General features: G+C 30.7%; 2 protein-coding genes across 4 annotated transcripts; both read left to right on the forward strand.

Moving 5' to 3' along the window:
- The first annotated feature begins 4,172 nt into the window (after positions 1 to 4,172).
- Positions 4,173 to 12,089, forward strand: LOC113865228 (uncharacterized protein At4g15545-like). 2 transcript variants are annotated; one of them, XM_027499640.1, is made up of 10 exons: positions 4,173 to 4,497; positions 5,122 to 5,190; positions 7,529 to 7,582; positions 7,719 to 7,776; positions 7,897 to 7,971; positions 8,442 to 8,699; positions 10,374 to 10,419; positions 10,513 to 10,591; positions 10,677 to 10,803; positions 11,803 to 12,089. In XM_027499640.1, the coding sequence occupies exons 1-9, from the start codon at positions 4,210 to 4,212 to the stop codon at positions 10,767 to 10,769; spliced, it is 1,020 nt and encodes a 339-aa protein (XP_027355441.1). In that variant the 5' UTR covers positions 4,173 to 4,209; the 3' UTR covers positions 10,770 to 10,803; positions 11,803 to 12,089. The 2 variants fall into 2 exon arrangements, with proteins under 2 accessions (XP_027355441.1, XP_027355440.1); XM_027499639.1 differs by having other exon boundaries at positions 4,183 to 4,497; positions 7,719 to 7,780; positions 7,895 to 7,971; positions 11,803 to 12,049.
- Positions 12,090 to 17,215: 5,126 nt separating this feature from the next.
- Positions 17,216 to 23,912, forward strand: LOC113864628 (transcription factor-like protein DPB). Of its 2 annotated transcripts, none has more exons than XM_027498566.1 (10): positions 17,216 to 17,315; positions 17,839 to 18,100; positions 19,566 to 19,645; positions 19,889 to 19,932; positions 20,895 to 20,957; positions 21,041 to 21,187; positions 21,317 to 21,385; positions 22,118 to 22,216; positions 22,975 to 23,045; positions 23,292 to 23,912. In XM_027498566.1, exons 2-10 carry the CDS (start codon positions 17,877 to 17,879, stop codon positions 23,521 to 23,523), a joined length of 1,029 nt encoding a protein of 342 aa, XP_027354367.1. In that variant the 5' UTR covers positions 17,216 to 17,315; positions 17,839 to 17,876; the 3' UTR covers positions 23,524 to 23,912. The 2 variants fall into 2 exon arrangements, with proteins under 2 accessions (XP_027354367.1, XP_027354368.1); XM_027498567.1 differs by having other exon boundaries at positions 19,569 to 19,645; positions 23,292 to 23,911.
- The last annotated feature ends 619 nt before the right edge of the window (positions 23,913 to 24,531 follow it).

A 24,531-nucleotide genomic window follows, 5' to 3' on the forward strand; every position in this document is an offset into this window, starting at 1 on the left:
CCTTTAGGAACTTTTGGGTTGCAAGCAAATTTGGCACCAGCTAGTCTTCCTTCACTGTTGGGTTTCTTTCTTCAACAAGGGTTTGAGTAGTTGGCTCGAATTTAATCTATCCAAAGATAATTGTCGGTTGCATCCCTACTGGAATTTACTTTTGGAATTACTGTGTAGAATCTGTGAACTAATAGAAATAAGGAAATCTTTTAGAACTCCTTCTTGAATGTTGAGTCCCTCCTCCATAAAATTAAATCTGATATTGACTATCTCTTTTTTTGTGGCAGCTCAAAGCAGAAGACTGGAACTGGGTGGAAGGGAATTGATTGCGTCACCAAATGGCAGCCTCCCTTGAGATTGCAATTGAAACTAAATGTAGATGAAGCTGTTTGCCATATTGCTGGAATTGCTAGCTATGGAGGTCTTTTTTGAGACAATCATGGTAGATTCATTGTTGGTTTTTGTAGATTCTCAGAGCTGTGTTCTTCCTTAGCTGCTAAACTTTGGAGTCTCCATTACAATCTGTAGTTGGTTGTCTCCAAGAAAATCTATCTTGTTTGGATTGAGTGCAATTCCAAGAAAGCAATATCCTTAGTTGTTAATCTTTAGCCTTGTACTCATCCTTTGTTTTCTATTTATCAGTGACATTAGGAAGCTTCTGCAAGGGATTTCTTTCATTAGGCTTAATCATGTCTTGAAACAAGCCAACCATAGTGCTGATTGGTTGACCAAAATTGGTCCTGAGTATGGGGTCTTTTCTCTTTATTTTAAAGAGCTCCTCCCTCTTTAGTGTTCTTGAGGCTGGACTCCGTAAGTATTTAGACTCTTAGATTCCTAGTCTAGGTTTGTGTTTTGTTGGGTTTTTAAGCTTAATTTATTAGAACAAGTATTAAAATTATTAATAAATAACCATAATATTTATTTATTTAAATGTAAATTAATAATTTTAAAAAAAATAAATAATTTTTTTAGAAAAGATTAAATATATATTTAGGAAAAACATTAAACAAATTAGCTAAGTTTTCATTCAAATTCTTATTATATGAAATAAATTTGATAATAAATTTAATTAAAATATTAAAATGATTTATCTTAATAAATTATAGTAAGAAAATTATTAAAAACAAGATAAAAAAATGTTTAAAAGAATCATAAACAATTTTTATAAAATCTTCAAAAACTATTTCAAAAGTCCCTAAATGGATTGATTTTAGTCATAATTAAAAAATGTTCAATTAATTTGATTAGCTTATTTTAATAATTAACTCTACAGCTTAAAGTTTTTAAAAAATAAGTAACCTGAGTACCAAAATGGGTTGCTCCCAAACTGAAAGATTATAGGTTTTTTCTGGATTACTAAGTCTGTGACATCAGTTAGGGCTAAGTTGTTAATGTTGCACTAAAAGAGTTGATAATGGGCTATGTTGCTATGTTATGAGTTAAAAATTATTGAAATAATAAACTGTATGACCTCTATGTTTGTATTCGACTATTTAAGATTGTGATTTTTATTTCATAAGCTCACTCTTGCATTTTGTCGATGTTAGTATGTGTATGTGTTGTAATGATCGCACAGTGAGCAAAGGTGACAAGTGTTGTAGCTACTTCTCAAAGAGGGAGGTCTAACTGAGAAATGTCAAAGTTGGCATACTCTTGAAAGGAAACTGTAGCTTTAAATTATTTTGCCAGTTTAGGTTTTAGCGATAAGTCTAAATTGTTTAGCTATAATTTTTAAAAAATGTAATTATTATGCAAAAATTTTATATTTTGAGCTCCATGTAGAACGATCGTTGTAAAGATATACACTTATATAATTTAGAATTATATGAAAATGCCTTAAGGACATTGTTACTTTGTTGTTGAAATGTGTAAATTTAATGTTTAAAAATTCCATTTCCTATACTATATATGTATTATCTCATGAATGGACTTTAAATTAGAAATAATAACTCAAGATGTCATTGATCCTTTACAAAAAAATAAAATAAAATCGTGACATGGTCATTTGATAATAGTATTATTTAATTGTTGGCTTTCAACTATTTTTTTAAATGCTACATTTAATTTGGATGAAATATTATTTTTTAAAATATATTTTATAAATGCATGAGACCTTTTAAGTTTTAATGTGTTAAAACAAAAATAGTCATGTAATTTTTTCTTACCAAAAATATAATAAAATATTTTTTTGTCATTAATTTTGGTGCATATTTCGGAAAGCTTTTTTTTTTTTTTTTTTGTCATGAAACTTAAGAAGATACCAAATTTACTTTAACTTATAAAGAGTATTTATTATCACTTTTATATGTTTATTATCAATCTTTATTTAATTAACTAATAATTTTTTTTTATAAAATTTATTTAAAAATAAATAATACTATACACTTTAAAGTAATAATAAATTCACTCGTTTTTAAAAATGCCATAAAAGCATAAAAAACTTTGAACAAATTTATAATTGGACAGTCCTAAATGTATTAATAGCACCTAATCCAATTTCACGTGATGGTAATAATAAAAATTAAATTTTGTGGTTCAACAGAAAAAAATATCATGTTATAATAATAAAATATAGACTGAAATAAAAAAAATGTTTAATTTATTTTAATCATGACAACGTAAGTTGATTGTTAGAAAGAATAGCAAAAGGCAATTGTTATAAGAAAAAATTGGCGGTTAAGTTTTGAACTTTGAATAAATTCATAAAAGAGGGAAAAATAACTTAATAAAAAACAAAGAAAAAGGCTAAAAACTTAAATATCGTTCATAAAGCCGTTTTGGAGGGAAACAACATAAAATTAAAACCAGACAACGACGAGCAGAAAAAGAAAGAAAAACCTAATCGTGAGTCAAGAACCGAAGGACGCACAAGTCATAACCTACCAAAAGAAAACGACACCCCGTTTTTTTCCATTTTTTTAGTGAATATTCAATTTAGCCTCTAAAAAATAAAGTCAAGGACACTTTTTTCTTTCTTGAGTCAAGGAAACTTTTATTCTTAAAAAAGAAATTCAATTTTTCAAAATTATAAAAATGAGACACTTTAATTTTTATATTCAATGACTGAAAGAATTAAAGTATCTCATATTCATAATTTTGAAAGATTATTTGATAATAAAAAAAAACTAAATTGGGTCAAGTGAAAAATTTTAGTCTTAATTAAGAAAAAATTGAATTAGCCAAAAAATATACTATTACGTGATAGTTGAGCAATTATTTTAATAAATTGCCTTTCCTTTTTATTAATTACTTAGTTTTGTTTTCTAAGCAAGTTTGTTTGACGGAAGGATTTTAATCTTTGATTTAAACTATTTAGTGTAATTTACTTAAAAAAAAAATAACATAAGAACATCTTTCATGATATTTTTATAGAGTTGTTTTATCTCGTTTTTGTTATAGTGTAGGGCTATATGTTATAAACTGATTTGCTATTATAAGCAACTTAAAAGGTTTTTCTTTAAATTATTTTATTATATTGTATAGGCAAGTGCATTAAATGGTAAGTTTTTTCTTTTTAATTCTTTTCGATGTAAGTGATGGTTGTAATTGTCAATTAAAATGCTTTCACTACACTCAAACACATGTATGTTAGCCAAGCCAATGCGTTGTTTATTTTAACTAATATATTTTTATTAAAAAGTGGTTTTGCTATTTTTTAAATTTACATATTATTATTTTGAAATGGTAATCACATAACTGTAATTTGTCTTATTTTTATTAAATGATAGATTATATCATAAAAATATTAATATTATAATAATTAATATAAAAATAATCTCAATAATATATTTTAATTAATTGATTATATAAAATACTATTATCCAATCATTAAATTGCTATATTAACAAAAGATCGTTAATTTTTTTACAATAATTAATACAAAAAATATATCTATCATGATTCAACTTAAGAATATAAATATTTTTATACAAATATCACACTAAAATCAAACTATTAAATTAAAATAAAAAATTTTAAAATTATACATTTTTTATATTTCTCCTTAAACAATAAAATGACATTTTCCGACCAAAAAAATGTATTGCAATAACAAGTAAGGAAATAAAATAAAATAAAATGGGCTAATTTATTGCTGAACAACACCGTGTAGGGACATTAGTTTTAATTTTTTTCAATTCCCTCGGGCATTTCCCAGCTCTAAACAAGAAGCCAACAACACAACAACTCTCTCTCTCTCCCTCCAATTGTCTGAAGGGTATGTCGCAGGGCACAGGAACACTCAGCAATGTGGTGGATTTCGACCTACCCGATGAGATTCTCTCGGTCATTCCAACGGACCCTTACCAACAGCTCGATCTCGCTCGCAAGATTACTTCCATGGCCATCGCCTCAAGAGTCTCTTCTCTCGAATCCGACGCTTCTCGCCTTCGCCAGAAGCTTCTAGAGAAAGACCGACTCATCCACGACCTCGAAGACCGTCTCTCTTCCCTCACTCGCGCCTGTCACCAAGCCGACTCCACCTTGAACTCCGCCCTCAACGAAAATGTTCTCCTTTTTTCAATCTTTCTTTTTTTCTTAATTCGTAATTAAATTAGAGGAAAGGAGTGTAACTATTCTTGAATTGAGTGCGGGTTTCGCAACTGTTTGATATGGTTCAAGTTGGGAAAAATTAACGGCCTTTTTGTTTTTTTGAAAAATTTCTCTTACCAAGAAATAAGTAGTTATTTGTTTATTAGAAAAAGATAATTATTTAAAAAGAAAATCTTTTGCCAAACATGTGTTTGATGTTAACTGTCCGTTGTGTGCAGTTTGTTACTTTCATACTCTCACTGGATAAGGTCGTTCTGTGTGTGTGTAGAAGAGTGGAGAGGGGATGGACATGGGGGAACCGTTATTGTATATTGTTGTGTGTCTTGTTTTTCAATGGAAAGAAAATTTTTTAGTTCTTTTCGAGCATTCTAGTGTTGATCATTATTAATTGATAGGCTAGACAGTTTTAAGGAACCAAGAAACGTGAGTGGAAGAGAGGGTGAATGAGAAGGTTCATGTTTGTGTGGAAAATTTTGAAAGTTTATAATCTTTGTACAAATTAGTAAGGTGGTGTTATTTACTGGGAGGGAAGTGTTGAGTTGATTGTAGGTGATTTTGTGTTCTACTGTTTGGTTTTAGATAAAGCTTACGAAGGAGAGGGACCAATTGGCAGCAACTGTGAAAAAGCTAAGCCGAGATTTTGCGAAGGTGAATATTTCGTATTTCTGTGTTTCTGGTCTGTCTTTAGACTTCAGAAATTGTCGGTAGTTACCCTAGTTTTTGCTAGAGCCCTTCCCACTTTCCTGTCCTTTCCTATGCTTTTACAATTTTGCTAGATAGTGAAAAATTGTCTGGCATGTGGTTCAAGCTATCAATCAAGAAGATAAAAAGATGTTGCTACATTTGAGTCATATTGGAGTCTGTTTTCATTTGCGTTTAAGTGTTCTATAAATTGGAAGAACTCATTATCTCACCTACTGCTTAGTGCTAAACCATGATTTCAGGTGATGAATTCATATCCTTGACTACCTGACTGCTTCACATTATATTAATAGAGCCTTAAACGTATGTTGGTTGATGAAGTAAAATCTACCAATGTCACACAACTCTGCAGTTGTCTGTTTCTAGTAGTCAATTGTAATTGTATTGTACATCTTGTCCTGAACACATCATGGCTTATAAAACTAGTTTTCCTGGAAACGACTTTGTTTTTCAGACTTCTAAGGAATGAGATATAATGCTATTCATTTTTTTAAAGAAAGTGTTTAATTTAATGTTAATGTCAACGAATCCATGTTGTAATCAACAAAACCCTACTGGGGAATGTAGCTGATGCATTACATGTGCTGGAACCTTCATTTTCTTTCATCATATTTCATCTAGATAAGAATACATTATTAGAATGATTTTCAGTATAGCAAAATATGATGTTGGATGATAAATTGATGGACTAAAGATGAATGAATGATGGAAGACAAAATGAGGATGACTTTTCATCTTTTAATTAAGTCATCACTAATCAGCAACAGAAAGTTGAATTCAAAATATTCTAGTCTGGTTAGCTCAACAGTGACGGTTAAATAATGCTACCCCTGGATTTTAATTTATTCTTAGGTTTAAAATTAATGCCGTTTTGAAAATGTGATAATTACTATTTGAAAGCCCTGCTTATCATCTGCTTTTAGTCATTACTGAACAATGCACAGAAACAGCAATTTTTCTTAACCACTTAGGTGTGGAATAGTTTTGAGTGACATGGTGGACAAAAAAGTTGAATATGAAATCTGTTGGTGACTGTTATGTCACAGTCAGCTGTCTGTTAGGGACCCAAAGAAAACAAAATGGAAACTAGAGAAGATTTAAAGGAGTAAAACTTCATTGAAGAACAAAACGGAAAATGAAGAATAAAATTCTCCCGAAGGGTTTCCCCTTCACAAAGGATTTCTCCTTTCACAAAGAGCTAAAGCTCAACTTACAAATGTAAACACATCTGTCTGCCTTTCTCTTGCATCATCCTATTTATTTACTTCACAAATCCCCTCTAATTAACTGATTTCATTCCATTAACTAACTATAATAACTACTAACTTTCCTTTTCCTCTCTCCTAGCTCCTAACATGTCCTCTATTTCAAGCTGCAAAATATCTCTCCCTATTTAAACTACAAGTGTCTTTTTATAACTCATTTGGGCATGTGGGATATCTTTCAAACTTATCTGTTCAATTTTGTCTATGCACAGCCTCATATCAATATATCCTGGTGTTGTCCAGCATGCATATTTATTTTTAGGTTAAATCATACTGCTTCTTTAAGAGATACTCAAATTACACCACCCTCCTCTTCAATCTTCAAATTGCACTCTCCTCCCTAAGAGATGAAACTTTAATTCATTTTGATATAAATAAACTGTTTGGAAATGGTAAGTAACTAGACATAAGTCTTCGAAGGCCATTTCTCTGCTCTCTTCTGCTTTCAGTATCACCAACAGCTAATTTTGAATACTATTGATTTTAAGACATAAGGAGATGAAATGAACTAATTCGAACTTTCGAAACACCCTTAATTTTGGATTTGTTACTTCACCTTAATCTTTATATCTTATTCTGAAATTCCAAGGTTGATAATAGGTGTTCAAAACTTAGCTGTTGTCCTGTTGATGACATGGAGATTTGTGTTTAAACGAGACATGTTCTCATTAAAATGGATTAACATGCATCATACATATCATAGATTAATTTCATAGGAGAGGAGAGTGATTTCATCACAAAGGAAAGAAAAGAAGCATCATTTAGAAGAGGACATTGCACTTTATCTCTTTTATTCACTAGTAACTTTAATATATTCTTTTCTTTACTTCTATGATTTCAAACTCCAGCAGCTATTGGCACAGTGTATATGTACAAATTTGGCCTTTTTATGTTACAATATGCATATTTTTCCTTGTGTGTACATATAATACTGACTTGATTGTGAAATATTATTTATTTTATCTTTTACCGCTCATTTTTGTGTAGAATTGACAGCTTTTCTTTATTCTATTTGATAGTTGGAGACATTTAAAAAACAGCTGATGCAGTCGCTAACTGATGACAGCGCATCTGTAAGACATCAATATATTAACTTTCCTATCCTTATAATAATTACATTAGATTTTGTTACTGAAAATGATCAGTATTATCATTCTCCTGAACAAGATTCGTCTTACCCTTTAATCATTTTCATTGCTCTTGGGACAGCAAGCTGAAGCCATAGATATTGGAACCTGTGACCAATCAGTTCCAAAGGCATATCCTGGTAAGGATACTCCTCACTTGGTTGATCATGAATTTTGCATGTAGCCCTCTAGTGAAGTGAAATTCATAGGAGTGCTTGTTGAAGTTGTTTATATGCATTTCATTTATGAATTGTTCGCAGATGATAATGGAAGTGGATATGAGTCACATCGTTCACACAGTGGAATTACAGATGCGGGTAAAACAATTGATGAAGGTAGATGAATTTTCCAGATATCTTATTGATTGCAAATCATGCTATTACTATTGTTCAATTATCAGAATCAAACTATATTTCTTGATATCATATAAGTAGTATCCTGCATGAGAAATTATGCAAGTAAACATTAATGCTTAATATTTAGGATTTCAGAAATGAATTCTGTTCCACCTACTTTTAAGCATTATCTACCATCCTTTGGTATTGCTTATTCAAAGTTCTTATATAGTAAAAACTGAAAATTATTATATTTAATAAAACCCAAAGTGGGGAAACTAGCTATTGTACTGGAAAATAAAGAGTTTGGACTTTTCTATCTAAAAAAATGAATTTGACTGGAAAAATGTTTCAAAATGGATTCAATAAAATTATAGCTGAAACTATCTATGATTAGGAAAAATGGGCTTACAGGTATCTTATATGACAAGCATAATAATTTCCTTGTTATTTTATGTTCTGTCCTTTAGCTTCCAAGTATTCAGGGCAAAGGTTTTCTTTGACCCCATACATCACACCACGTCTTACACCAACTGGAACTCCAAAGGTGATTTCAACAGCTGGGTCTCCTAGAGGATATTCTGCTGCTTCATCACCCAAGAAAACTTCCGGTGCCACCTCTCCCACAAAACTTCCATATGAAGGACGATCATCTCTCTCTTCATGGTATTCATCAAGTCAGCAGTCATCAGCAGCAAACTCTCCACCTCGGGGACGATCACTTCCAGGTTTAGCTTTAGATGATTCATTGTTAATCTATTTTTTTTCTAATTTTTTTAATCTTTTTTCATCTTACTAGGTATTTTTGCTTTAGTAAGAAATGTTATCCATACAGTGCTGAGAATTACGACCTTGTTCCATATGAAGCATAAGAAAAAGGGGCTGGGTGTCTCTTCCATGTGTTTCTATTAGGTAATCTGCAACAGTAGTTACAATATGTCCCATTAGTAGTTACTTAGCTTGGCTTAATTAATTTGGAATGCTGCCTATTAATAAGTAGAAGGGATTGAGGAGGAGATATCTTGTCAAATGCAAGAGAGTTAGGGCCTTTGCTTGAGATGAGCAGTCACTCAAAGAACTATAGTGTTCTATCCTTGTAATTGGGATTTATTCCTATTTTTCCAATACGGTTACCCATTTTTTCTATCCATTGGTATCAAAGCTCTGATTTGGACCTGTGGGTGCATCTTGAAGCTAATCCAAGAATTGTTCAAGTTAGCAAGAGTAGAAAAGCAAGTTCTTGAAGAATTCAAGAAAGAATTCATGAAGATACCAGAATTTGAAGGAAACGAAGTCTATTGGTAGTTGATTAATGTGGAGCAGCACTTTGAAGCCTTTGCAATACTTGAAAAAGAAAAGATACAAAAGGTTGGGGAGCCTATGCGAGGACATTATTTTGTTTGGTGGTTTGTGTGGAAAGGGGAAAATCCAAGTGCATCATGGTGGGACTTCATGTTGGGTTCAAGATCAAGGTTCTTTGGTGCTAGAAAATAGAACAGAAGATGAAGGTCTAGAGATAATAGAACCAGCAACTCAAGGACAAGAAGCAAATACAAGAAAGCTAAAAGAATTTGGAGAAACCTGACAAATGCAATCCAACATCATTCTGAACAATGTGGGAGAGATGACAACGGATGGTTCTTTTTATGGGTTGCAAAAAGGTGGTAAAAATTGAGGGAGACCCTATGTTTGGCACAAAAGGAGAGCCAAGGACTAAACCAACTCTAACAGTGAAGGTTTTGGGTTTGGATAGTATGATCAACCCACCACAGAAGCAAAATAAAATGGAGGATCTTGATAATCATTAGCTGCAACCATGTGTAGTAGTGCAATTCACAAGGGAGCTATGGGATCTTTGTATAATTACAGAACCTTTGATGCTCTGGTCCATGGCCAAAAAAACTACAGAAAACAAAACACTAAGGGAGTAGTATAGGGATATTCACATGGTGTTTGACCTAGAAGGCGCAGAAGCTATTTCTGGGCTGGAAGGTGGAGCTGGATTATCTTTGTTACAGAGCTGCTATAGCTATTCACCTTGAGGACAAGGTGAATGTTTAAGGGGGAGGGGAGAGTATTGTTAGGTAATCCACATTAGTAGTTACAATATGTTAGTTGCCTATTAGCAGTTAGTTATGATATACTATTTAGTTAGCTTGACTTTACATGCTGTCTATAAATAAGTAGAAGGAATTTGTGATGGAGATGTGTTGTCAATTGTGACTTGTGAGAGTTAGGGTCTTCGGCTCGGGTGGAGTATTCCTTGAAGAATTTTAGTGTTCTATCCTTGTAATTGGGGTTTATTCTTATTTCTTCTTAACAAGTTACCCAATTTCTGTTAGTTTCATTATCACATTATTTTTAGTTTTTTATCTCTCATAACTTGTAAAATATTTGCTTAGGTCGTACTCCAAAGATTGACGGAAAGGAGTTTTTTCGTCAAGCCAGGTGGCTTTCTTTCTCCCAGCTGTAGTAAAGTGACTTTTTATTTCCACTTATTTAAGAAGATAACTGAATAAATTAAATGTATCACTTTTTCAGGAGTCGCCTATCTTATGAACAGTTCAGTGCATTTCTTGCTAACATAAAGGAATTAAATGCTCAGAAGCAAACACGAGAGGTAAATAGAAGTTAAATAGTTGATGTATTAAATTTGGAACTGAAATTATTTCCAAGTAGCTAATCTTCGTTCCATGTTCTTTTAGGAAACATTACGAAAGGCAGATGAGATATTTGGGTCAGATAACAAAGATCTTTACTTATCTTTTCAAGGATTGCTTAACCGGAATGTACGCTAATACATAAAGTAGCATTGCCGTGAATTATGAGTTGGTAAGCAAATCCTTGGCCATCTTTTCTCTCTCTGATTGTGCACTTCTTCCTGAGTTGTGTTGTGGATGAAGTTGCAGCTTTCATCATGAGGATTTGATGAAAATGTCTGTGTAATGCTTATACTTCACAATCACTTCAGCCACACTGCACCATATTCTCAATCCTTTTAAATCATGAATTTTTTTAACTTATACAGCATTTCATATGGTAAGAAATCAGTATATAGTAAGTTTTTATTAAATATTATAGTATTTAACAGTATCAATGCATTGAATTGCATTAAATTCTATATTTTTCAATAAAAGTATATATAGATTGTTATCATGTGCAATGTTGCACAGACCACATATTAGAAAAATTGTTTAAATAAGTAACACTTGGTGCAATACACTTATCTAGTGCAAGGGAAAGTGGGTTTCATCGAGCCTTGGGCTTTGTGATAGAAGCATTATTTCTGTCAGCAAATCGTTGCTGAGGATTTGGTTTTTTTGTTAACCTCAACCCGTAAGATTGAGTTTAAGTATTCACAAATAGAAAATTTTATAGAAAAAATATACATTTATTATATTAAAGTTATAAAAATACAATAAATGCTTCTCTTTCTAATAAAATATTAATATTATTAGATGCTTATTCTCAGTCCTTAAAACTGAGATTAACAAAATCTTTATTTTAATATTGATTTTGAGAAACCGTTGTTGGTTTGCTATTAAAAAATAAATAAATAAAGCTTCTAAGCTTGTTAATAGAGATGCTTTGAGCTAAATGAACTTTTTTTAATCTGGTGCTTGGGAATTAAATAACACAATGGAAATTCAAACGTTTTCACTGTCGCAATTTTGCACGATGCATTTTATTGACAGTATTTTTATTGGTCTCCGTTACTGGCTAGTGGTCAAAATTTAGCTTTTAACATAACAACAATGCGTTCTAGTTAATCCTTAATCTATTAAGATTGTTTGACTGCAGTGATTAATTGTTTAATTGACTATTTTTCAGGTTACTCACCCTCAACTTTCTTGGACCGATGTTGACTCATTCCGCTTCAATCCATTGAATCAAAATCCAACGAAGCATTAATCTGAGCCATTGAATTCGAGAATATATACTCCATCTAGGTTTTTCGTTCCCTATTTCTTGTTTTAATCCTGTTGCATGTGTGTACATAGAAACACATGACTTTCTGAATTGCGTGCACAGCTAGTTTAAATGCTGATTGAATTTTAGTTTATGGAACACCTGTGTGGATGGGAAATTTCTTTTAGATGAATGTGGCAATTCTTTCTCAGTCAATGATGTGCAGATGCAAGTAATGGTCCGAATTTAAGGTCAGTGCGAAATTTTGACCTGTGCATGAAGTCTACCCCGGTTCAGGTTAAATAAAAGGTCTTTGCTTAGGTATTTATAGTACATAAAGTCTACACAGGTTCAGGCTTTAAATGTTGATAAACTTGGGCTTTGTAGTCGATGGCCTTCGTAAGTTGTTTTTTAATTATAAAAGAAGTTTTATTTATTTTTATGCTTGTTTTTTTCATAAAGAATTCACTAGAAATTTATTTAAAATGGATCCATATTTACTTGTTTGAAAAGTTCTTAATTTTGTCTTGTGAGTGTTTTAAGAATAATTAGTTAAGAAATTATCAAATAAAAAAATTTATTAAAAATTCTAATCACGGCATATACGTAATATTTTATTTATAAAAATGTTACTTTAGATTTCGTAATCAAGTGTTTTAAATACAGTCATTAGTATTTTCTTGTTTTTCCTTTAGCTGTTGCCCTTGTAAACGTGACATGCTGCCGTGCGTTACAAGGACATATTCACGGTCATAGAAAGTAATATGAAAGAGGATGACAATTGACCAGACAGTAATGAAAGTGGTTTTCACTTTTTAAATGGATTCAAGTCATTATTGTGATCGATTAGTCGTTTGTTTAAGATTATTTTACAAAAGAGTATTTTTTTTTTCAAAATAATCATTTTTGTTTGACTTTTTTAGTTACTCGATTAAGATTATGAAAAATTTGGAAGTTGATTTTTTTTTAGTTGTGTAGCTGTGTTGAATGAGTTTTTAAAAAAAGATGAAATTATTATACCTTTAAAAATAAAATATCATTTTTTTTGTAATGACTAAAGTGAATTAGTGTATTATATGAATCAAATAAATTGGAAAGATAACTTGTTAAAATAAATTTTAAAATTTATAATATTTAATTGTAGCTTAAAGATATTAGAATATTAGATATTTAAACTGTGTCATTTAAGGTATTTTTTAATAAGACAAATAACTTTTGAAAATATAATTATAATTTGAAGGTAAGGCCTTTTTTTTTTTATTCACATAAAATTTAATTTAATTCTATTAAATTCACTTTTCATTTTATTTTTGAAGTTAATTATATATATATATATATATATATATATATATATATTTGTATTTCTAACGGCTAGCTCACTAGATTTAGTAAATATGATTGAAATTTAAGATTAAAAGTTTTACAAAGATATCTATAGAAATGGATATTTTTTGTTTGGAATAGTATTTTAGGAGCTTTGTTTAATTTATCTTTATTTTATTTTAATTCATCCTTTATTGCATGCAAATTTATTTTTCAAACTTAATAATCTAAATAATTATATATTTTTTGAATTGTGACCTTTAAAGGTGGAAGTGATTAAATTTGAAAACATTGTATGGTTATTTCAATTCTCTTAGCAATGAACAACCTAAATTAGAATAGGGGTAATAAGTAAAGACATGTGGTTGAATGTTAAAAAAATACAAAAAAATAATTTTTTGTAAATTTTGCTTAAGTCATATAATATTTTTTTTAAGCTAATTTTATACAATGGTGACTATACAAAATTGTATCAAAGCTATTATTTATCGCTTAAGCTAAAATTGTATAATTTTTGTATTTGTACAATTCTTTTAAGTTAGGTAAATTTTGCTTAAGCTAATAATATTTTTGCTTAAACAAATTTATTTAATGTTTAAACAATATTCATCCAATGAGTCATTCTATTTCTTGTAACTTTTACGTTAGAGAGGTTAAAATGGTTTAAACTAGTTTTGTAAACATTATGCTAAGTAGATGCAACTAGTATGTAAAGAGCATGAAGATGATCTAAGATGATATTGAACACTTTATCAATATAAAACCTGATTTTCATGACGACAGTGAATATGAAAATTTTAATTATAAATAACATATTTATGGTTTTGTGAATAACTTAAAGATCTAAAATAATATTTAACTTTCTATTAATTTAAAAGTTATTTTTGATTATAAATTGAAATTATATTTGTACATAGGAAAATTTTAATTCTTAAAATCACCATCTTTATACGAAATATATATAAGATTTACGTGGAAAAGATAACAAATGATTAATATAATTTTACAAAGATATAAAATAATAAATTTTAAAAATCAAAAGAGCAATTTTACAAATTTTTACTAAGAATTAAATTTAGTATTATTAAATAAAGATAAAAAATATATTCAACAGTTTAAACACGCTAACTCACTTATACACCACTTAATTGTTTACTCTTTTTAACTTGAGTCCATTTTGTACTAAAAATATTTTTAAATTTTTGTAAAATATTGAAAATTAATTAATTTATTTTATACATTTTTGTTTATTTTTTCAAAAGTTTAAACAAACAAGAAGTGTTGCTAATGTTAAGAAGCATATATGAAAATGCATGTAATCATTTGAGTTTAACAACAAAGAGGAGTGTGATATATTAAAATTACATATTTCATTTAAATAAATAAATTACTAAATATATAACAAATACAATTGAATGAATATTAATTTATAAATAATTCAGTAAATATAGTAGCATAAAGTTTTACACCTTAAATTAATAAATCTAATACAATTAAATAAGTTTAAACCTAAAATTAGCAAATACAGTTAATAAAATTATGAAATACACAAATAACAATATTATTTCAAAGTAAAGTATAAAGATATTAATGAAAAAAATGCATCAAGCCAAAAATGGAAAGTAACAAATTTGTCATCAAATTTTCAAGGTGATTTCTTCATGTTGTTCATCAATCTTCAAAATAAAGAAAAAATATCATTAGAATAAAAATGCTTTAAAAATAGTGATTACAAATATTCTTTAAAAATATTTTCATAAGTTATTATCTTTTATTTTCTTGTTGAATTATTCTTATGATGAAGCTGATCTTTATCACATATTAAATTATACATATACACACATAAATGAGATAAACTAATAATAAACATAATCGAAATAGTGTACAAGACAAATTGAATAACAATAATACAAAAGAAACTAACAAACAATAATGTCTTTTTTAAAGAATACACAGTGGAAGTACTCTCTAACTTTAAGAAAAAGAATTAGAGTTTTTCATTTAAAATTTTATTTATTTTAAATTTTAATTTATTCAATATAATATTATAAAATATTATAATTTATAAATAAAAATAATTTAATATATTATTATAAATTTTGTGAGTCTTAAATAAATCATTTTATTAGTTACAATAAGTTTTTTAATATAGACTATAAATCCAAAAAACTGACTAATAATGATAGCAAATTCAAGGCTCATTGCATTAGGAAAAAAGACTCGAGTTTCTTAGTTATCCTAAATACTCTATCCTTTGGTGTCTGGTTATATGAACTTATAAGTGTTGACTTTTACGTATGACAATTAATGTGACAAAAAATATTCAGATAAGAAAAATATTTAGTAATACCTTATTTTAGTTTTTTTTTATTTTTATCATATTTTATTTTGACAAAAAATCCACACAAGTGAAAGATTATATACATAATTACAATAAAGATTTGGTCTTAAAAAAAATACTTCAAAAAGTATGCAAATTAATTTATACAAACATTGGGTGTTCAAAATTCTAATGTGAATAGAATAGAAATTGTTTACAATAAACTCATCTATAATAGAAGAAACTTGGTAGACAAAAACACGATGGAAGCCAGCAACGTTGCTCTTGATAGGGTAAACAAAAAAGCTACACCGTTTTGTTGTTATAGTACCTGTTATTTATGTGTTTGCATGTGTGTTGGAAAATAGCCCATCTGATATTGGTCAATTGTTTTATATTTGTTTGAATATGAAAGCATTTTCCCATTTTATAAATTTTGACATCTACATGGCAAAAAAATTCAAGGGAATTGGTAGAATAATACCAGTAGATGCAATTGAAACTGCATTTCCTCTATGGTATAAAGGTATTAAAAGTAATTATTTAAATTAGAGGGTATATATTTTCATAGGTTTTTATTAAAATAATTTATAGCAAAAAAATTTTTGTTTTTTGTTTTTTAACTAATTTTCTTAGAATAGTATGGTATAATCATGGTGTTTAGAACCTAATAGTCAAGAATAGGACTAACTCAATTGGGCTTAAGGATGCTACTTTTTCATTCAGCTAAGCGTAAGCTTGCATCATAGCTTATGAGGTGAGAGCTAACAGCCTATATGCAAGATAATCAAAGTTAGAATTATGGGTCTTGAAAATACCCACATCCCCTTTCCCCAATGATAATAAATAAATAAATTAATGCTATTATGGGTATTTCTATTAAACCAAAATATTTTTGAATTGATTGAACTGATGCTGAACAAGATAGCACAAGTTTATTATGCATATTTTTAAGTTCGCAATTGAAAAATGTCACTGACTATCCTTAAAAAAAGGGTTGTCACTTATAAACAAATTAACAGCAGAGTTAGACATGCATGATTTTGTTGCATTTATTGTATATACTAAATTTAACATGCTAGTTGAAGCTGGAAAATAGTGCCAAATAAACCTTGTTTGATTTGTATAAGGAAGAAAAAAGAAAAAGAAAAAGAAAATAATTACACTAATTAAATTAAGGATAATTTCATAAACTTCAATCATCTCTAAAGTGGGTAGGCAAAAATGAAAGGAATATTTTCCCTCTCTTCGATTCAAATAAATAGTAACCTCGTAACCAAAATAAATAAACAAATAATAATCAGTTATTGCATATCCATATCCATGGGTTGAAGAATGTATGAAGGATTTCAATAAGCATTATTTATTTCAGCAGAATTCAACCATTGAAGTAAAATTAGGCAAAGAGAAACCACAAAGCAGCCATCAAAGCTTCTTAAAGATGAAATTCGGCAAATGAGGCATAGCCATTACTTGCAGCATCGTCTAGAATTGCGGCGTGTGACGGAGCTCCTCTCAGGGCCAGTCGGGGTGCCCCTTAGAGAACATGTCGTCTCTTTCCTTGGGCTTTGGATAATTTCGGCTATTTTAAAAAAATAAAATAAAATTCTGGCGGTTTTTTCTATTATAATGAACCGGTTGTAACCGGTTTACCGGTTCGGTTTTTAAACGATGTGAAAACCTAGGCAGAGCATGCTCGTAATACTTGGTTTGGTGGTCCCTCCCTTCTCCTTTCATCTTCAACCTAAGGTCTTCTTTCTCTCTTTGAGGTCGACACTGTTCAACCTCTTTGGTGAGTATTCATAGCTTTAATTTGCGTAACTTTCTATTCATTTGCTGGCTTTGATGCTGATAAACAACTAGGCGCAGTTAATTTGTCAATTTTGTTTTCTCTGTTTTGTTTTGAGTACTGGTTGTGTATGGCTTCTTCAATTTCTCAGATTCGTTCTCTTTCCATATTATACTTTAAGAAATTGAGAACTAATACAATTTTGTTGGGTTTGGATCTGCTGCAAGATTGATAAAAAGGCCTCATCAATTTGCACAAAATTGTTTGCTTATGCTGTTTTACTGATCAGTTCCCGTTATGTATGTGCATGGAGCCAGTTGACAGATTGTTTTGTGTTTTGTGTTTGCAATTTGGTGGATGCTGGATTATCATTATTATACTATTTGTTATTTTTACATTTTATCTTCTGTTGATTTTGGAGACCGATATTGGAAGTACTATTGGTTTTTTCATAGTTAATAACAAACAGGGAATCTTGGGCTTTACCTCAAAACTCCTGTTTACTGAATTCTGTTTCTATCGTTAGGATTTATTGCCAGGCCTATAGGTAAGCATTTTACCTAGATGGGAAAGCAACCTCGTCAAACAGTTCAGGAGGAAGAGGAGGAGGAGATGCCAGGTCGTGGAACTATGGTCTCGGGTCAATCAATGTCAACAAGCAGAAGTGTTGGGTCGCCATCCAGCCGGAGCGAGCAGACAATGGCAACACCAGCTAGTGATAACAAATTTCTGAGGTTAAATCATCTTGACATACATGGTGATGATGCTGGATCGCAGGGTGCAGTTGCGTGAGTTCTCTATTATCCTTTGAGCTCATGATAGATGTATAATTACATGATGTGATGTCATGCAGATGCTATTCGAGGTGTGAATTTCCTTTTTAAGTTTGTGGAGTTTGATATTTTCTGTTAGTTGGGGTCTGGGATAATTAGAGAAATAAGGCATGTTTCCTATAAATGAGAAAAGGGGTTGAGAGGGAGATTTTATCTTGTGATTTGAGAGGTAATTCAAATATTTGTTGGACAATCTAGGCCTCTTGAAAGTCCTGGGAATTGTGTGTACTCTTTTTGTTTATAGAAACTTTTCTTTCTATCATTCTGATTTTGTATCTATAATTTTTCCATAAATATACTATTTGAAATGAACATTGATTTGGACCTTTTTCTAACAAGTGATTCATTAAATGTTTACTAAGACAAACTTTATGAATATCAAATTAGAAAAGGAAAAATTGTTAAGATGCACACTCATTTGTTAGGTCGTCGAGGAATATCTATTGAATCCAAGTGAAGAATACTGCCATTCATTTTTGAACTGTGACAAATGTTTAAGAGCTCTCTTTGTTAGCAATCTTAATGATAAAGAATCGGCTGGTCTTCTCTTATACCATAATCATGTTTAGTGCTTGTTTCATTTTTCAAGAGAACCCTCTCAATGGACGAATTAGACCTTTTACATGTTTTAAGAGAACGGAAATATTCTCATGTTATTTTTAATTTTTCACTTGTATCTTTGAACCTGCTTAAAGACCTGTCTTCCTCTCCAATTACATTTTGATGGGCAAGCTCTCTCTGAGAATAAGACTTTTGTAGTAGTCTTTTAAACGTAAAAATGTGAGCAAATGTTCTGAAGTATAAAGTTCATAACTCGATGCACGTGGTATGGTTCTGTAGGTTTGTGACACAGTCAAATGGTCATTTTTTTTTATGTCAATTGTTTGCCAAATGTGACTTGATGTGGAGTCACCCAAAATTTGTTGAGGATTTCTGTTATCCACACAATTTAGAATGCGGAAAAAATTGCAAGATAAGGTTCTTGAATTTCTGCATGCGTGCAGTAGTCTAATGTATATTGTTGGATGGTAAACCTGGGTTTTCAGAGATTTTTAAATTTGTCTTTGCATAAGTCTCTTGTCAGGGCAGTATATTTGGGTCTTGTACTTTGAGTATGCCAGTGAAATCTTCTCAGAGTCTTGTTAATAGTTAAATAGAAGGATTGGAAAATACATTTATGCTTAGCTTAGTTTCTTCACGGGGAAATATTAATGCTTTATACTTTTATTTTTTAAAAATTATCTACTAAAAAAACTTCCTGTTATGTTTTCTTAAAAATACTCTTTGGATAATTTATTGGGCTTGAAATTCTTTCTTTTACTTCCAGTTGTCAATTATCTGATCATGGTTTCAAAACTCCTTTAAATGCTGTCTATGATTTTTTTAAATTGATTCTTACCCATTATGAGTTTTTAAACAGTAGCAAAAAGAAAAAGAGGGGGCAACGTGCAGTTGGAGGTGACAAGAGTGGAAGAGGGCTCCGCCAATTTAGTATGAAAGGTCTATAAACTATGCCAATTTGACCAGTTTGTTCTTTAAAGAAAAGGTTCATCAATCTTTTCTGGTTATTAGCTTTTAGCCTTTCAATGTTGCATATAGCATGCTATGCAGATTATGAGAAGCTAACCCCAAACTTTGCATCTGTGGTGGTTAGTTGCTTGTGCTTCTTAGATTGACATCATTTTTGTAGAAATCATGCTGATACTTTTCTGGTTTTGTTTCTCATTTATTGGTTGTCTCAAGTGTGTGAGAAGGTTGAAAGCAAGGGACGAACAACTTACAATGAGGTTAGCAGTTACTCTAAGTCAGTTCATCTAAACTGAAATTAAATTTGGATTCAGTTTTATATAGTATATGCACATAAAGTTAATTATACCATATAACTTCTTTGTTTTCCAATATATTTCTTGATATATTTTTGTCAATGTGTTTGCATGTGATTGTGCATGTTTCAAGTTCTAATGTGTGGTATACTAAAATCTAGAATTCTGTGCATTATAGAAAATTACTTTTGGGATTATTAAAAAAGGAATTTCCTCATAATTTCCTGAATTTATATTCACTTCACTTTATCCTTCATATTTTCTTGATTATCAAGCATAACCATGACCCATATGAGTTGCAGCCTTTGACGTGTTAGATGCCTATTAGATGTTCTCATTGAGAATTCTTCAAGAACTACAATCTTGATTCACCAGTGCTTCTTTATGTTTCTTTTCTTCTGTATATCTTGTGCTAAAGAGAATACTTTATGTTGAGACTGCTTTTATATTGATAAGAATTTCCAAAAATTGCAAATACTAAACTCTTAGTACTTTCAGTAATTCTGAGACTCAGACATTCCAGTGGCATATTGATGCTACAATACAAAAAATGACCTGCCTAATACTGTAGCTTTAGAATTATTAGATTGGAGAAAAGATTTGGCATTGGATCTATAATCTATTTAGAACTATGTAGGTTGTTGATGTTATATCCGTCCTACATGGTTTCATTATCTCATATTTTCTTGAAGGATCTAATTAATAAACACTATCTGTTATAACAAAATGATTATCAGTTGTATTGTAAGGAAATGTGTCTGAAGACATACACTCTAATCCTGAAAAAAATTGGTGAGTCAGAATGTATGCATTTTCAGATATCTTTTGTAATTCAATTTGCCATGCAAATTCTGGTTTGAATTCCTCAAATATAGTACCTGTTCCTAATTTTTTTCAAAGTAATGTGGCTTGTGGTTATAATATAGGTAGCTGATGAACTTGTGGCTGAATTTGCTGATCCAAGCAATAGCGTTTCATCTCCTGATCAGGTTTTCTTTGTATAAATAATTTTAGACAAAGGCTGTACGGATAAATATTGTTGACTTATTTTTATGGGGTTAACATTTGACAGCAACAATATGATGAGAAAAACATCCGCCGAAGGGTCTATGATGCTTTGAATGTTCTCATGGCAATGGATATTATTTCTAAAGATAAAAAGGAAATACAATGGAAGGGTCTTCCTCGTACTAGTCTAAGTGATATTGAAGAGCTAAAGGTTTGCAAACAGGATTAAGTTGTAGTTTTTTAAGGCTCTAAGTAGCTTATTCTTTCCTTAGAGTGACACTATCAGTTAATTAAAAAATACAATGAAGGATCATTTTATCTAATATAATTGATTCAACAGACGGAGCGTCTTGCGCTAAGGAATAGAATTGAAAAGAAAGCAGCATATTTGCAAGAGCTGGAGGAACAAGTAAGGACCACTTTCTCGTGTGGATTTAATTGGAATCTGTGAAGCATGAACACCTCTCTTGTTGGAAGTTTTGGACACTTTTTTGACACACCTCTCAGACACTTGTTCAACGTGTGTCTCTTCATCAGCTGTCTAGTTGAATTTTTTTATTGGCTCAGACACCTGAGCCAACACCTCTATATGGCTTGGACTCTTGAGCCAACACTTCAATATAGAAAAACACGGAAGTATTATTAAAAAATTATTTTTTATCCTTTTAAAAAATTTAAATTAAAATTGAAATATAATGTAAAATATTAAAATTAATGTTTTTTATTTTTATTTTTTTGTAAGACTCATTATCATAGAAAAAATATAAAACTTACTAATATTTGTTTCACAAGGTGAACATGGTATAATTTTATCTTGTTTTGAGATTTTTTTGTAAAGAGACCAAGTGCTTATATTGTAAAATAATCTCTCCCTCTTTCTCTCTCTCTCTCTATATGTGTGTGTCCAAGAATATTATATTTTAAACGTTAGCCATGTCAGAGTGTTCTTGTCTGTGTCATGTATGGTGTCTGCATCAGAATCTGTGCTTCATAGATTGGGATTGAACTCCTGTCCTAATTTGCAAGCTTGAGGAATTTTGTGTCTGAAATTTGCAATTGGTTATAAGAAGGTCCTAACAAAACCTTTTTGTTCCATAATGATTACTTTCTGTTTGCTAACTTCTTGTATTATTGTATCAAGTACGTAGGCCTTCAGAACCTTATACAACGAAATGAGCAATTATATAGCTCAGGAAATGCTCCCAGTGGAGGGGTATCTTTGCCTTTCATTTTGGTGCAGGTACACTATGATGTTTTTGGTTAGTTTTACCACTAGAAAATTTTGCAATTTTTTTACCTTTTGTATCTTCAAATGTCAGATAGTTCTTATGTTTTTGGTCTTAATGTCGAAAGTCCCTAGTCAGTATTTACTATTATGGTTGGCTTGAAGTTTAGATTACATACTCTCTATTATTATCAAACAAGATGTCGCTCCTGCTTTGTAGGTAAATTCACTACATTTTTTTCACCATTGTGGTGGACATCCGTTAGAATTTGTTAACTGAAAATTAATGTAGTTGCTATTATTATTATTAATAATACTAAAAGTATATTATTTGCTTACATCGTTGAGTTTAGCAAAGGTTATGTTACATCTACGTGCAATCTATTTACAAAGTTAGGCACTATGTCTATCTATATACTCAAGGCTATGTTACAGGTCTCTGTGGAGTATTTATGATGATAGGTCTAAGAAGGCTGCAAATTCGTTAATTTTAGAAAGAATCTGCCAACCCTAAAGGAAAAAACTACACACACATATATATTGTATTACTTTTTTTTTTTTTGGGGGGGGGGGGGGGTATGACCTTTCTATAAGCTCTTTTAAATTTATTTTAGGAAAAGCTTATTGAAATAAGTTTTTTTAAAATTTATTTTATTGAGTTTCTTAGTCAAACTTAAATAAACTTCTGTTTGATTAGAGCCTGAGTAAGTATTTAATTTAATTGTTTACCCAAAGGTGCCCTTGATATCATTTCTGGCTTTTGGAAATTGTAGACACGCCCCCATGCAACTGTTGAAGTGGAAATATCAGAAGATATGCAGCTTGTGCATTTTGATTTCAACAGGTAAGGAAGCTTCAATTACTTGGCTTTCTTTCTGTAAGAGTGATGGTATTATTTTGCCCGATTGCTGTCTAAATGTGAAGATATCATAATTCACTCATGTCATACTTCAACCCGTATCATATTATGATCAAACAGAATGGAGGGCATGTTGAGAAATATATGTCATTTCTATAGGATCTTTATTAAAATTTCATTTTTCAAAATCTTTTTCTATTTATGTTCACTACCTTTTCTCTTTCTCTCTAGCACTCCCTTTGAGCTGCATGATGACACCTATGTTCTCAAGGCAATGAAATTTTGTGAGCGACCTCAGAATGATAATGTAACGCAAAATCCTACAGATGGCGGTGAAGGTTCAAGCATGTCAGGCTTGTATCATGCACAGGTTCCTACTTCAGTTTCAAACCCTCCAGTTAGGCCTCCCTCATCTCCACCACTCCCTGGAATATTAAAGGCAAGAGTTAAGAATGAGCATTGATCTACAATTTTGTATTGTGTTGCCCTATTCAAGCATGTTTGTATATTTTGTAAAGTAATTTGTCGGCAATTAAATGTCCTTCATAATAGTTAATCAGTACAGCCAAGTCACTCCGTAGGTTAGAAGCAAACCGGTCTGCTTGAATCTCTCTATATTCTTCTGGGTTGATTTTGGCGGTCTTTGCTAACCATATCCATTATTCACTACCTTAATTGATTTTTTCCACCCACATTTTCTATGTATTTTGCCCTTATGTAGTTATAATAGAGCAATTGATTTGTACTAGTCCTTAGAGATCATGGAATGCTATACATCAGCATAGGATTAATTTTGGAATTCACAGATTTTAGTGTAAATTATTCCATCTTATGTCAATCTTGATATTTTGGGCAAATGCATCTTATCAGGTCTTTTTAGTGTTTGCGAAGTGCTTTCTTCATGCTCTGCCTGTTTTATTCAATATAACTTTATGCGCTGCTCTCTTCAGTCTCTTGGAGGCTATTAGCGGAATAATTTACGTATCTTTAGTTTAAATGGGTATTTTTGGTGCGGAAAGGGGAGGGGGGAAATTGGAAAGTAAAACACGTTTTTTAGTTGACGATGATGTCATAATTCCTTGATTAAGAAAAATCTCTTATACTACTCAAGTAATCAATAATAGTAAAATGAAAGGGTTGAAAAATATGCATTTTTGTGGAGTATACTTCCTCTTTTTTTGTCGACGAGGATACCTCCTATTGATTAAGAGCGAAGTTAAAATGGGTGTTTTTTCCTTCTTGGGGTGCGGGACGGGGTGTAAAAGATATTCTTATTTTTAAATTGCAAATGATTTGGCCTGCATTGCATTTGAACAATGTTCTTGGGGGATTAAACTTCAAAGGTAATTTAGTTCAAATTCCCAAGGTCGAGAATAGCTCTCATATACATGACTTGATCACAGGCTTTAAAACTTTACAATTATAGATGAGAATAATTACTAAACAAATTTAGTAAGATTTATAATAAAGG

Source organism: Abrus precatorius, unplaced genomic scaffold, assembly GCF_003935025.1.
Source record: "Abrus precatorius isolate BTA unplaced genomic scaffold, Abrus_2018 Scaffold4, whole genome shotgun sequence".
In the NCBI taxonomy this organism is placed as follows: domain Eukaryota; kingdom Viridiplantae; phylum Streptophyta; class Magnoliopsida; order Fabales; family Fabaceae; genus Abrus; species Abrus precatorius.